At 52.9% G+C, this 14,564-nt stretch overlaps 1 protein-coding gene across 5 annotated transcripts in view; it reads right to left on the reverse strand.

Annotated features, from left to right (window-relative positions):
- The window catches only part of RAP1GAP2 (RAP1 GTPase activating protein 2), a 216,698-nt gene that overhangs the window by 170,840 nt on the left and 31,294 nt on the right, over positions 1 to 14,564 (reverse strand). For 2 of the 5 annotated variants that reach the window (XM_043477961.1, XM_043477979.1), the window contains one exon: positions 11,114 to 11,149. The exons of 1 other annotated variant lie outside the window; for it this stretch is intronic. In XM_043477961.1, the coding sequence (XP_043333896.1) occupies positions 11,114 to 11,149 (36 nt within the window). Of the gene's footprint in view, positions 1 to 2,322; positions 2,432 to 11,113; positions 11,150 to 14,325; positions 14,514 to 14,564 lie in introns of those variants that run through there. 2 more of the 5 variants (XM_043477952.1, XM_043477988.1) reach the window with 2 other exon arrangements.

Raw genomic sequence — 14,564 nt, forward strand, 5'->3', positions numbered from 1 at the left:
TGTCACTGTCTGGGCAGGAGATAATGGGCCTGAACCGGGAGGAGGGCGGGAGAGGACCAACCCCCGTGACTCAGGGGCTTCACAATCCAGTGACAGGGAAAGAACTGGATTTGGAAGAGAGAAAAGGTTAATTGAGAGTGAGTCCAGTCTGGGGCCAGAGCAGGAAATGACTAGTCAACAGCAGAAGGCAGAGGGTGAGAGCACCAGGGAGGAGTGGCTTGGGGAGAAGGGATCACAGAATCGACCCCAGGGATCACAGAATCGACCCCAGGGAGAAGAGAGCTGAGACACACAGGGCTGACCCCCTGCAGCAGAAGGGGCACACAGGTGGGGTGAATCTGCCTGCAGGATGGGTCACATGTGGCTTTGTCTTTTTAATTCTTGAGCTACTTGTCAAGTTGTTGCCGAAAACTCCAGATTTCCAGCTTCTCCTGTAACGTGGAAGGTCTGGGGAGACGGGCGGCATTTTGGCAGAGCACCGATTGTGTGCCTGCTGTTCCCCCCAGACCCCTCCCAGCCCTGCCAGATCCCTGCAGGTATCAGGTCTGTCTTCAGAAAGACAAGACCAGTACTAAATCAGCAAGTGGCAAAGATGGAGGAGTGGATGGGGAAGCAGAAAAGGAGTCAGGCACTGCACAGACGCACAGAGCCAACCTCTCATGTCCTGGCCCTGCACCTGCCACCTCTGTGCTGGGCCGTCTCAGGTTGGGACATCCCCACTTGGGGCCCCCGTGTACTCATCTGTAAAGGAGGAGGTTGAAGCCGATGACTTCTCATCATCCATCATCAGGTCCATCAGGCTCCTGCAAGCTGCCTAGGCCAATTCCTTCATCTAGGCTTTGAAATGAAGCCTAGAAAACCTGAACACTTCGGTGAGAAGTCCCAAACAGAGCCAGAGAGGCCAGGGATGACCCAGAAGAGAAAAATCAGGGAATAGGGGCCACCTTCCAAAGTCCAGGGGCTCTCAAGAGAAAGGATTGTTAGCCTTGTTTAGGGACAGGAGACGAGGGACCAAGCAGTTGGCAGTTACAGAGATTCCAGATGAAAATAATGGTCAGCTTTGACCAATCAGAGCCATATTGGAACAGAACAGGCATATTTATAAGGTAATGAGCTCCCTGTCACTGGAGGTAGCAACCAAGTTCAAGCTGGGTGACTGGTTTTAGGGGCACAAGGGATTCACATAGTGGCTAATTTGACCTTTTTATCTCAAGCCCTAAGATTCAGGGACTCCAGGGAGCTGGGGATCTCTCTTGAAGGCTCCCTGTCTTCCTTTACCAAGGTTCCCAAGGAAAGGTGTTAGGGATTAGGCTTGGACTTGGCCTTCAAGAGGGAAGGCCAGGAAAAAGCATAGAATGTCTAATTCCTTGCTCCCCTTGCCCTTCACCAGGACCACGGCCCCCCGGTCCCCCAGTGAGACCCAGCAACCCCTGCCACATGGCCCCCATCCCCAGCACAGCCTCACCCGGACCCCTCAGAGGCAGGAGGAGCAGCAGCTCCTGAAGGGGCCTCCTAGCACAAGGCAGGGGAGCCACCTACCTCCCCTCCTGACACCCCCATCCCCACTCCCTGCTCCCAGCCCCAGAGGAACCAGCAGGAGGAAGGCAAGAGAACCAGGCACCCCCACCTCTCCAGACACCCCTGAGTGCCTCCCGGCCACCCATCCATCAGCAGCCCCCCCAAGGGGATGCAGGGGGTCCTGACCAACCCCAGGGTCCACAGTGTGCAGACAGGAAGCACAGGGACACAGAGGGTGGGAATCAGAGCCTCCCGCCAAAGCCCAGTGGGAGCAATTCTCCCCCAGCCTCGGCCACGTCCGGCTCCTGGTGACCCAGGCAGGGTCCCCCAGCCTCCTCCGCTCGGGACTCTGAGCGTTCCCATCCAGGACAGGCCAGCAGGCCTCAGAGGAAGCTCAAGGGCATGGCCAGAGCCCCGGGGGTCCACAAGGACTTTCAGGGAGCTGAATGGGGTGAGGGGAGGCCCCCAGGATGGTTGGAGCTGGGCTGGCAGGTCTCAGGCTGCCCCATCTGCATCCTGCTCCCCCAGATGCCTGCCCCTGTCCCTGTTAGCCCTGTCCCATGGGATCAACAAGCACCATTCAGCTCACCAGCCACACGGAAAACACCCCCAACGGGGCCCACAGAATAAGCAGAGCCCCTCCTGCCCGCCTTCCCACACTCATCTCAGAAGAGCCCCAGCGTCCAGTACCTACTGGCCAGAGCTGCCAGCTGGCTCCCTGCTGCCCATTATCAGATAACACACCAGACCTGGTCAAGACCCAGGGAGCTGCTTGCCTGTCAAGAAATCAGAGCAGGGACTCACCAGGGTTTCCTGGGCATGGTGGGGACCCGCCCGGAGGAGGGCCAGGAGCACACAGATCACCCCGGGTTTGCAGACCTTGCTGCCTGGCAAACCGCACCTCCAGGTGCTTCCCTCGTGCCTGGCAATGAAATCAGGCCACAGCCCAAATGCCGGCTAAGCACCCGCCCGCCTTGTTCTCCATGTAGCCACTCACGCCCCACGACTCCAGATCCCAAAACAGGCATGTTCGTGGTTACCATAGGAACTCGCTAAAGCCAAAAAAGGCACCACACAGTCTCCCACACGGGCCCTCAAAGCTCATGTCCACCTGCACGGGCAAGCATGCACACACACCTACACACACCTACACACGCCAGTGTTGTTCTCAGGCCCGGGGACTATCCTAAAGAATCAATAGACCAGAGCTGATGCTTGAGACAGAAACAGGGGTGTTCCTCTCCGCGCCACCTGGAACGTGTCTGCAAGCGGTTTCCCTGCACGCCCCGTGCGGCCAGCTGTCGGTGACAAGTGCGGTGGAACCAACCAGTGCTCATCTGGTGCTCACCCACCAGAGGCATGCCTGGAGCTGGCGCAGGGGGCGGGCAGAGAGTCCAGGACCGCCACCAGCTCTGCCTGCAAGGCCAGGGAGAGGGCACTGCCCAGCCCGCTTCCCTGGCCACCCACCAGCTCCAGCACCCCTCAAATGCTGCTTTTCTCCTCCACGCCCTTCTCTGGAGGGCGGGGAGGGCGGGTAGGCTTAAAGGTCGGGACTTAAGCCAGCCGCATGGGAGGGGAGAAGGGAAAGGAGGAACAGAGACTGCATATGCAGAGCCTTACTCTCGGACTTCCCTGGTGATCCAGTGGTTAAGAATCCTCGAGGCAGGTCAGGATACTCAGGTTCCATCTCTGGCCAGGGAAGACCCCACGTGCCGCAGAGCAACGAAGCCTGAGAACCACAACTACTAAGGCCCACACACCTAGAGCCTGTGCTCCGCAAGAAGAGAAGCCACCGCAACGAGAAGCCCGCGCACCGCAACTAGAGAAAGCCGGCAAGCAGTGATGAAGACCCAGGGCAGCCAAAAATAATTAATTTTTTTTTTTTTTAAGCCTTACTCTCTCCCTCTATCCCTAGCTACCCAAATTCCCCCATCCCCGTGCACGGGACCAACATCCACTCAAGGGGTCGCTGAGAAACTTGAGTCTTCACCTCGACGGCGCCCCTGGCCCTCACCTCCCACATTCAAAGCATCTCCAGGGTGGAAAGTCCACCTCCTCAGGCGCTCTCCAATCTGTCCCCCACTCTCCAACCCCCCTGGCCCAGCTCCAGCCTCCAATCTCTCCAATGAGTCAGCAGATGGCAGTCGGCAGGGCCTTCAGACTCAAATCCGGCCACGTTACTCCCTTGCCTGAAAGTCTTTCCACGGCTCCTGGCCACACAGAGAGGCAAGCCCGGCCAGCCACACAGCCCTCCCACACTCCTGACTTGGCCCAGTCTGTCCCCGACCTGGCACGCAGTGATCCGTCTGGTGTAATAACGGCACCCAGGTCCCTCCCAGCCCACGCCATTCACACCTCACTGCCCGCAGGCTGGTGCTGCTGCCTGGGGAGCTGACCTCACTCACTGTCAGAGACGGCTGAGGCACCACCAAGCCTCCAGAAAGCCCCTCCATCCTCTCTGAGGAATCTCTGCTAGCACTTGTCACATCCCATTGCAATTGTCTGTCTGTCCCCCATGGGACTATAAGTTTTCATGAGCAGAGACTGTCATTCTTTTTTTTTTTTTTTTGGCCTCACTGCACAGCATATGGGATCTTAGTTCCCTGACCAGGGATCGAACCCAAGTTCTCTGCAGTGTCCGACTCTTTGCGACCCCGTGGACTACACAGTCCATGGAGTTCTCCAGGCCAGCACACTGGAGTAGGTAGCCTTTCCCTTCTCCAGGGGATCTTCCCAACCCAGGGATCGAACCTGGGTCTCTTGCATTGCAGGTGGATTCTTTACCATCTGAGCCACCCAGGAAGCCCTGAGAATGGAGACCATCAATTTAAAAGGTGGATTCTTTTCCCTACAGGGCAATGGGTTCTAACTGCCCCGTCAGCAGGAGTGTGCCTGACACTGTGTTCAACAGTAGAGACACGCTGCCCTGAACCACCTCCACGCTCAACCAGCCCCGTGATGGCCAGTGCCTGTGGACGACGGTCATCTCAAATGGCTGGAGCATGGCTTGGCCAGCCCATGCAGCAGGCAGACACACACACACACACACACTCACACACCCCTCTTTCCATCTTTTTTTTTTTCCTTCTTTTCCCAGCCACACCACTGGGCTTATGGGATCTTCATTCCCCAACCAGGGATTGAACCCAAGTCCTATGCAATGAAAGCACAGTCCTAAACTGTGGACCCCCAGGGAATTCCTCACATCTCTTTCTTTAGCAAAGCAGCAGCAGTCTCTGAGAGGGAGGGCAAGAGGCAGCAGAAAAAGAATGGGGAAAAGCGCCTGAGGCTCTCTGCTCAGGTCCTCCCCTCTGGATGCTACTTCAAGGACCTCCACAAGCAAACACTGGCCCTGCCAACCTGGGATCTGCTCTGTGGGAATCCACTCAGATGGTGGTTCAACCACTGTAACACAGACCACATCCCAAGCTGGCCTGGCGGCAGGCTGGAGAAGGGCGGTTCCCCTCCTTGTCTCTCCAGCCCTCCACCTCCTGTGACGGGCGAATAACCATAAGGACTCATGGATTCATCCAGCAAATACAGACTGAGAACCTGCTACATGCCAGGCAAGGTGTTAGGCTCTGGGGAGCCAGAGATGAAGAATGCAGAACCTCTGCTCTCAAAGGCATTCATTCATTCATGCCTGCATTCACTTATTCAACAGTGAGCACCCACCATCATCAAGGTCCTGAGAGAAAAACAAAAGGACAAACGGCATGAAAGCAAACTCCCAGAAAATCAAAACTTGAAGACAGCAAACTGGACACCAGTCCAACTCTCCCATTTTACAGATGGGAAAACTGAGCCTGGAGAGGTGAACAATTTGTTAGTCTCCGACTCCCAATTTTTTCTCCTGCATGTGCCGCCACCACTCCCCTCTCCACTGTTCCCCTGTGGCTCCAGGACACCTGGCACCTCTTGCTTCTGGGGCTCTTTATCATTCAGATACCCCAGAGCCCTCTCAACCTGGGCTTCCAGCAGGGGGCTAGGCCTACCCACAGCGTTGTGGAGGTAGAGGTGCATTCTGTCCACACTGGGGAAAGAGTGGGCAAGTAGGGCAGAGGAAGATGCTGAGAAGGATCCAGTTCCAGCCTGGACTGAACCAGGGATGAAATACAACCTGGATTCAAATCCCAGCGGCATGACCTACTCACTGATGACCTGGGCCAAGTTCCCTAACCTCCCTCACCTCCCTTTCTCTTCTGTAAAATGCAGACAGTAGCGGTAGCTGCTTCACCAGGTAGCTATGAAACTTCAGGGGAATTGTGTGATGAAAAGTGAGCACCCCAGTGATCTGCTGACTAAGACTCTGAGCTCCCAGTGCAGGGGGGCAGGGGCAGGGAACTAGATCCTGCCCGTGGCCATTAAAGATCCACATGCCATAATGAAGATAGAAGATCCTGCATGCTGCAACTACGACCAGTGCAACTAAATAAGCAACAAAAACAGTGAGCATGTAGTAAGTGCTCAATAACGGTGGTGCCGGAACCCCCCATTTCAGAGCTGCATAGCTCAGGGACACTTTCAGGAGTGACCTGGCTGACTGTCTTCATGCTAAGGACACCAGGCTCCTGGAGGAGGAGCCGAGGAACTCGGTTGCAGCCCAGGGGTACCTGCTGCTCAGTGGAGAAGCCAATGGGCTGCACTGGTAGGGAAAGATGTCTCACCCAGCAGAGGCAGAAGGAAGGTAGCATCCGGGTACCCGGCAGAGCCCAAGCACATGCCCTTGGCAGCCTAAGGACCTGCCAGTAAACAGAGCCATGTCCTGGGCATCCGGGCAGAATTTCATCTTAGGTATTGGTGGGGAGGAGGATGAGGGAGTGGGTACCAATCTTCCTTTTGGTCCTAAGGGTCAAGGGGGTGGCTGGATAAAACCTCCCATGGTGCCGGTCCAGCCCACAGCTCATCCTTTTCTCTGAGAACTAACCCTTCCCACAGGGAGAGGGGGCTGCAGAAGCCATGTTTTATCCATAAACCCCATTTCTCTGGCTAAACTGATTGGACCAAGATGGGCCAATCAGATTCCCTCTTTTTTTTTTTTTAAACAATTTTATTGAGATGTAGTTTATTTCCTATATGTAGTTATTTACTATATTCACCATTTCTGGGCTTCCCTGGTAGCTCAGCTGGTAAAGAATCAGCCTGCAATGCAGGAAACCTGGGTTTGATCCCTGGGTTGGGAAGATCCCCCGGAGGAGGGAAAGGCTACCCACTCCAGTATTCTGGCCTGGAGAATTCCATGGACTGTACAGTCCATGGGATTGCAAAGAGTCAGACATGACTGAGCAACTTTCACTTTTACCATTTCTAAAAGTACAATTCAATGTTTTTTAGTATATTCGCAAGTTTGTACAACCAAGAACCAAGAGTTTGTACCAAGAACTAGTTCCAGAATGTTTTCATCACCTAAAAAGAAGTCTGTATTTTTACATCCACTCCCCTTATTTTCCCAACAACCTCCTCAGCCCTAGGAAACCACTAATCTATTTTCTGTCTCTTTGGAGAAGGAAATGGCAACCCACTCCAGTATTCTTGCCTGAAGAATCCCATGGACAGAGGAGCCTGGCGGGCTATAGTCCATGAGGTTGCAAAGAGTCGGACATGACTGAAGCAGCTTAGCACACATGGATTTGCTTATAGAGACATTTCACATAAATAGAAATATATGATACGTGGTTTCCCAAGGACCTACTGTATAGTACATGGAACTCCGCTCAATGTTATGTGGCAGCCTGAATGGGAGGGGAGTTTGGGGGGCAATGGACACATGTATATGTATGGCTGAGTCCCTTCACTGTCCACCTAAATTACCACAACATTGTTAATCAGCTACCCTCCAGTACAAAATAAAAAGTTTAATAATAAAATATGTGGATTTTCTATGACTAACTTCCACATGTAATGTTTTCAAGGTTCATCTGGTGTTGTAGCATGAATCACTACTTCATTCCCTTTTATGACTAAATAATATACCATTGCATGCTGACAATATATTTTGTTTATCCATCTGTTGATGAACATTTGGATTATATCCACTTAGGGTTATTATTAATAATGCTACTATGAACATTCACGTACAAGTTTCTGTATGGACATATGTTTTCATTTCTCTTGGATGTATATTTAAGAATGGAATTGATGGTCACATGGTAATTCTATGTTTACCCTTTTAAGAAACCGCCAAATTCTTTTTGACATGCACACACTGCTCTATTTATTTATTTACTTTTGGCTGTGCTGGGTCGTCGTTACTGCGCACAGGTTTTCTCTAGTTGTGGAGAGCAGGGGTTACTCTCTAGAAGCGGTACACGGGCTTCTCATAGCAGGGGCCTCCCTTGTTGCGGAGCACAGGCTCCAGGTTGCATGGGCTTCAGGAGCTGCAGCACACGGTCATGGTTCATAGGCTTAGTGGCTCCATAGCATGTAGAATCTTCCCAGACCAGGGACCAAACCCATGTCCCTGCTTTGGCAGGCAGATTCTTATCCACTGCATCACCATGAAGTTTGAAACTGCCAAACTGCTTTTCAAAGCAGTTGTGACATTCTACATTTCCACCATCAGTGTATAAGGCTTTGATTTCTCTACATTCTCACAAAACACTTGTTATTATCTGTCTTTTTTATAGTCATTCTAGTGAGGATGAGTTAGTATCTCACCGTGGTTTTGGCTGCAGTTCCCTGATGGCTAATGACATTGAACATCTTTTCATCTGCCTATTGGCCATTTATATATTTTCTTTGGAAAAATGTCTATTCAGAGTCTTTGCCCATTTTTTAATTTTTTTCTGACCACTTCATGAAGCTTGCGGGATCTCAGTTCCCCACCAGGGACTAAACTCAGGCTACGACAGTGAAAGCCCAGAATCCTAATCACTAGGCCACCAGGGAACTCTCAAGTCTTTGCCCATTTTTAAATTGTTTTTGCCTTTGTATTATTGAGTTGTTAGAGTTCTTTATATGTTTTAGATATAAGCCCCTTATTACATATGTGATTTGGAAATATTTCCTCTCATTTTGTGCACTCTTTTTACTTTCCTGATGGTGTTCTTTGTAATGCACAAGTTTTTTATCTTGATGAAGCTAAATTAATCAATTTGCTGTTCTTACTGGTTTTGTTGCTTGTGCTTTTAGTGTCATACCCAAAAAACCATTGCCTTATCCAAGGTCACAAAGATTGTCATCTGTGTTTTCTTTGATAGTTTGGGCTCTTACATCTACGTTTTTGATCCATTTTGAGTTAATTTTTATACATGGTGTGAGAGGAGGATTCAATTTCATCCTTTTGCATGTAGATATCAATTGTCCCAACACCATTTGTTGAAAGACTTTCTCCATTGAACTGTCATGACACACTTGTTGAAAATCAACTGACGGGGACTTCCCTGGTGGTCTACAGGCTGGGACTCCGAGCTCCCATTGCAGGGGTCCCAGGTTCAATCCCTGATCGGGGAACTATATCCCACATGCCACAACTAAGACCCAGTACAGCCGAGTAAATTAATTAAAAAAAAAAAATCAACTGCCAGACTTCTCTGGTGGTACAGTAGATAAGAATCCACCAGCCAATGCAGGGGACATGGGTTCTATCCCTGGTCCGGGAAAATTCCACATGCCAGGGGGCAACTAAGCCCTTGTGTCAGAACTCCTGAGCCTGTGCTCGAGAGCCTGTGAGCCACAACTACTGAAGCCTGCACGCCTCGAGCCAGTGCTCTGCAACAGGAGAAGTCACCGCAGTGAGAAGCCCGGGCACCAAAACAGAGAGGAGCCCCCACTCACAGCCGCCAGAAAAAGCCTGCACGCGGCAACCAAGACCCAGCACAGCCAAAAAGAAACAAATCAGTATTTTTTAAAAAAGAAAACCAACCGGCCACAAATGTGAGGGCTTATTTCCGGACTCTGAATTCTATTCCACCGATCAATATGTCTATCTTTATGCCAGTTCTGAACTCTCTTGATTACTGTCACTGGGTAGTAACTTTGAAATGAGGAAGTATAATTCTCCAACTCTGTTCTTCTTTTTCAAGATGATCCTTGAACCACAACTAAGACCTGATGCAGTCAAAAATAAATAAATAAATTTTCATTTAAAATTTAAAATTAATTTAAAAATAAAAGACTATCCTTGAATTTTCTATGTGGATTTTAGGATCAGTTTATCAATTTTCACAGGGAAGTCAGCTCGGATTTTGAGGGATGGATTTCCAGTTCCTATTCAGTCTTGCTGAGCTCTAGCTCCACCTCAGGGTTCCCTGAGGCACCCTGTGATTTTTTTCCATAAATTTCATCTTTTGCTTAACCAGATTACACTGGATTTTTGCTTCTTGCAATCAAAAGATTCTTAACCAAGCATAAGAAGGAACATGGTCCTACAGGCTATCCCAAACAATCCTCTCAACACCACCTTCCCAAGGCCTAAGCCCTCAGACCCCAGGTACCCAGAGACCCCAATGAGGTCCCACTCTCAACACTGGTCCTTGACCCCAATGCTTCACTCTGCCTTGTACTCGTTCCCTTCCAGGTTACATGTATCATCTTTACCAGTTAAAACAACCAGGCCCTCAATAAACGCTTGTGAAATTGAATTAGACATCCCAAGACAGCATCGAAAACCCATTCTTACTACTCTACACCCCTTAGTAACTCAGCTTCTTACCTAGCATCTCATGCAAGATGGCGCAATGGTAAAGAATCCGCCTGCCCATGCAGGAGACATAAGAGACATGGGTCCAATCCCTCGGTCGGAAAGATCCCTTGCCGGAGGACACGGCAACCCACTCCAGTATTCTTGCCTGGAAAAGTCCATGGACAGAGGAGCTTGGTAGGCTACCGTCCATGGGGCTGCAAAGAGTCGGACATGACTGAGCGACTGGGCACGCAAAGCGGAAAGAGGATCCAGAAGTAGACAAAATGTTTGGCTATAAACACGGAGGGAAAAGGAGCCAAGGTGATGAGAGAGGATCAGTCAGGGGTTCTAGGACAAAAGGGTGCTTGCTCAGAGCTCCCCAGCAGATGGTTAGACACATGGTAAACCGAGGCAAACGGTTCCCAGACCCTGAATCTGGTGCTGGAATTCTCAGAGAGTCCCCGAGGCCAGGCTGTACAGGATGACAGACATCTGGTAACAGATGACTCAATGACCGATTGACCACACACACACACACACACACACACAAACACTGGGGTGTTTTGGCAGGTCCTAGAACTGCGTGGCACAATTTTCCAAGTAGGTGGGAATGTCAGAAAGACAGCCCCATGGGACTGGGACTCCATATAAAAATTAAAGTGATGGAAAATACAATTATCTCTTTTACACCCTTGAGCTGTGGCCTGAAAGTTTCACTGCTTTTCACATGTCACATTTTCCCCATGCTGGTACCCCTGCTCTCTTCCCAGCATCTGTCTTTTCCCAGATATTTCAGGAATCAAAAACCCAGTCCAGCCTCCTCCCAGGCCATGAGCCCCTGGACTGAGATGGAGAATCTGACATGCAACAGCCTCACTCATAGTTTCCACAACCAGGAGGGAAATGAAGGCCCCAGCACCGCTCTGTCTGCCGTTACCTCTGACCTTTACATAACAGGAAGTGGCTACTTACTTGACCTTCAGGCTCGCCAGCATGGTCTTGTCGATCCTGCCAAAAGAAAAGCAAGGGCTTCCGTCAGTGTGGGGGCTGTGGGCTCCCACCCAGCACCTGCAGCTGACAGGTCCTGTGGCCAGCCCAGACCACAGGCCCCGCAGGGCCCTGCAGGGGACAACGCTGAAGTTCTCCTCCAGGCTGGGGAAGGGAGGACTGGGAGCTCTGGAAGAGCTGAAGCCACTCATAACCCGGTGAGATGGGTCCTGTTACTCTCCCTGTCTTAGAGATGAGGAAACCGGCTCAGAATCACTGGTCCAGCCTGGATCCCAGTACCTGAATCCAGACCCTAACCACTTTGAATGTCATCTCCCTTCGTAACCCACACTCCACTAGAGGACCCTGCAACCCAGCCTCGGGGTGTGTGGGGGGCGGTCACAGCAGCTAGACAATCGATGCATGGATATTTCTGCTTTAGAAAGATGCCACAACCTCCAGCGTCAGGGACCCTCCTCCTCAGGGAGCTACCACTACCCCCCAAGGAGGCACAAGCCACTTCTGGGACAGAACCTGACAGCAAGCTGCAGGGCGCGTGGCGGGTGGGATCTGTCGGGCACGGGAGCTCAGAGCAGATCACGTTTGTGGCAGACGGTCCCCGCAGCCAGCAACTCCGCCCAGCCTGCGCCCACCCTCGCTGGAAGACAAGGCAGGGCTTCAAGGCTTCTATTTTTACCCTCTGCATATGCCAGCCCTTATGGCTGGTAAAAGAGGCCCCTTCCTCTCTCCAGAGACAGAAAGGGAGATGAGATTCCCACTGTCTTGTGTCTCCTCTTGTTCAGGGGTCACAAACACCAGTGTCTCATCACCATCAGCGTCACCACTGCCCCATGTCATCATCACCATGGTTGTTCTTCAGTCGGTCAGTCGCTAAGTCACGTCCGACTCTTTGCCACCCCAAGGACTGCAGCGAGCCAGGCTTCCCGGTCCTTCACCACCTCCCGGAGTTTGCTCAAACTCATGTCCATTGAGTCATTGATGCCATCCAGCCATCACCAATCATCACTATTAGTGCCACCAAGCTAGAGACCCTGGAAAGTTCTTACAGCCACCCCTGTCCAGCACCTCAGCTCTGCCACAAGCTTCCTATCCACACAATGACTGGGGTCAGCAGGGGGAGGGGACAGGTGTCAGGGGCCACATGGTGTGGATGCAGAGCTGCCACAGAAATCTCAAGTCAGCACCAAGCCCTGGAGCAGGGGGCGGGGTCCTTTCACTCTGAGTAAACTCCCAGCACCTTCGGGTCTCAGTTCCCGACAGCAAAACAAGCCACACCCGAGGTTCCCAGCCCAGGTCCCACCTCCCAGCTTCTTCTCCACGCGCCTCCTGGTCCCCTTCCTCGGGGCTTCCATGGGGTCCCCAGGGGTCTCATTCCCACCTGTGGAATGCAGACCCGCCTCCTCTTCCATCCCACCCACTGAATAGGAGTAAGGTGGACCCAGGAAGCAGATCCTTGCATTCTGCTGGAATATCTGTCATCCACAGCAACCCAAGTGCAACCCCGATCCGTAAGCCCTTAGATTTTACATTTTCTCAAGGAACCTTTTTTCCTTATTTACAACATCCCTGTGCTGTGGGTAAGGCAGAAACACTCCACTTATACAGGGGGGACACGGAGATCTGGGGAGCGGAAGTGTCCCATCTGGGTTCCTCAAAGAGCAAAGGTGCAGCAGCCTTCCCCGGGCTCCCAGCACGGTGCCCTCTCGCTCCCCTCGACCCCCCGCCCACCACCAACACTCTGGGTCACACTCTGGGCCGCAGCAGCTCGGTCCCTGCACCCACATCCACACCTACTCAGGCAATAGGGTTCCCACGCTGGGGTGTGGCCTCTGAGGGCGGGGCCGATGGTCTGGCAGGGCTGAGATGCGGAGATAGGGCAGCGTGACAACTGAGCTTTTCCCTTTCAGGAAACCAAGGCCCCCAGGTTCCTCCCCTGCCCCAAGCCATTCATTCACATCACCTGGTCCACCCCAGAGCTAGTGGACACTCAGCATCTAGCATCCAACAGAGCTCTGAAAATACCACCCCCGAGATTCTCTGTACTGTCTGGGGTGGACCAGGGCTCCAGGAATCTGTAATTTAGCCCTCAACCAACTGCAGCAACTGCTCCCTGCTAGCAGCCATCCCGGCGCAATGCCCACCCTAACCCCTCAGCCCCACCAGGAGGCCCTGCCATTCCAGGTCTGGGAGCCCCTGTGCTTCCTCCCACTCTCCCTCACCGCTCACGCCCCCCACCACGGGCCACCCAGAGTCCACACCAGGACAGCCCTGGCCACCCTCCTCCCACCCCAGCACTGGGAACCTCTTTTCTGACAGCACTCCCAGCCTAGAAGCTGAAAGGAAACCGATAATGAAAACCACTAGACCCGGCTCCCCAGCCAAGGAGAAGCTGCCAGCAGCTGGTGACCAGAGACAAGTCTTTGACCTCAGTTTCTCCCACTTTCTGGCCCTACAGGGAGGAAAAGGGTCTCAGACAGAAACTTCAGTGGCAAAAGGGGGGCACAGAGGGTGAGGGGAGACGGTCAGAGCACAGAACCAGCTGCTGAGACTCGGACAGAGCTAGGATTGGCTGCAGGGGAGGGAGGGGGCGGGCCCCAGGAGGCAAGCCTGCTGCCCGGCTCTGGGCTCTCGTGGCTCACCGCTCACCCCTGCCCAGAGGAGGCCATCCAAACGCCCGTGCAGGCCACACTCTCCCTGCAGCGAAGTCACAGAGATGACCCAGACAGGAGCATAACATGCATGCACAGACGAGAGCATGAGCAGGTCCAGAAGCTCAGAGGGGCACCCAGAAACAGGGCACACAAGGTCACACGCGTAGGCACACCGACCCGGCCAGGCACACACCTCACAGCCGGTCACACAGACATGCACACCTACACACATCGTCTCAGATACACGCACACACGTTCACAGTCATCACAGGTGCACATACACGTATATGGAAATGCAAGACACAGAAACACACATTCATCAGCCACAGAGTCACACTGCCTCCAGCTCCGACCTCTGAATTCCCTCGAAGATTGTACCCAAGGGACCCCATCTCCATCTGGCCCAGGCATCTGAAAGTGCCCCCCCACCTCGCAATACCGACCAGGTCCCAGCCACAGGCTCAACCAGGCTTCACGGTCAAGTTCCGTTCCACCCCTTCCCCAGCCCTCCCATCTGTTACCCACCATCCGAAGCCCCCAAAGGAGACACTGCGCTTCCTGCCAAACATCGTTGTGGCCGGGGGGCACCTGGTCCAGCGACGTCCCCGGAGTTGTTGGCAAGACTGCCGCAGCCTGGGAGCAGCGGGGTCCACGGCCTCCCACGAGGGGCGGGGCACCCACTGTGGCACCTCCCCCATCGCCTGCCCCCCAACCCGGCTTCCTGTGGGTGAGGCCATGGGGTGGGAGGTGTGTCCTGGCCCCCA

Source organism: Cervus canadensis, chromosome 1, assembly GCF_019320065.1.
Source record: "Cervus canadensis isolate Bull #8, Minnesota chromosome 1, ASM1932006v1, whole genome shotgun sequence".
Classification (NCBI taxonomy): Eukaryota; Metazoa; Chordata; class Mammalia; order Artiodactyla; family Cervidae; genus Cervus; species Cervus canadensis.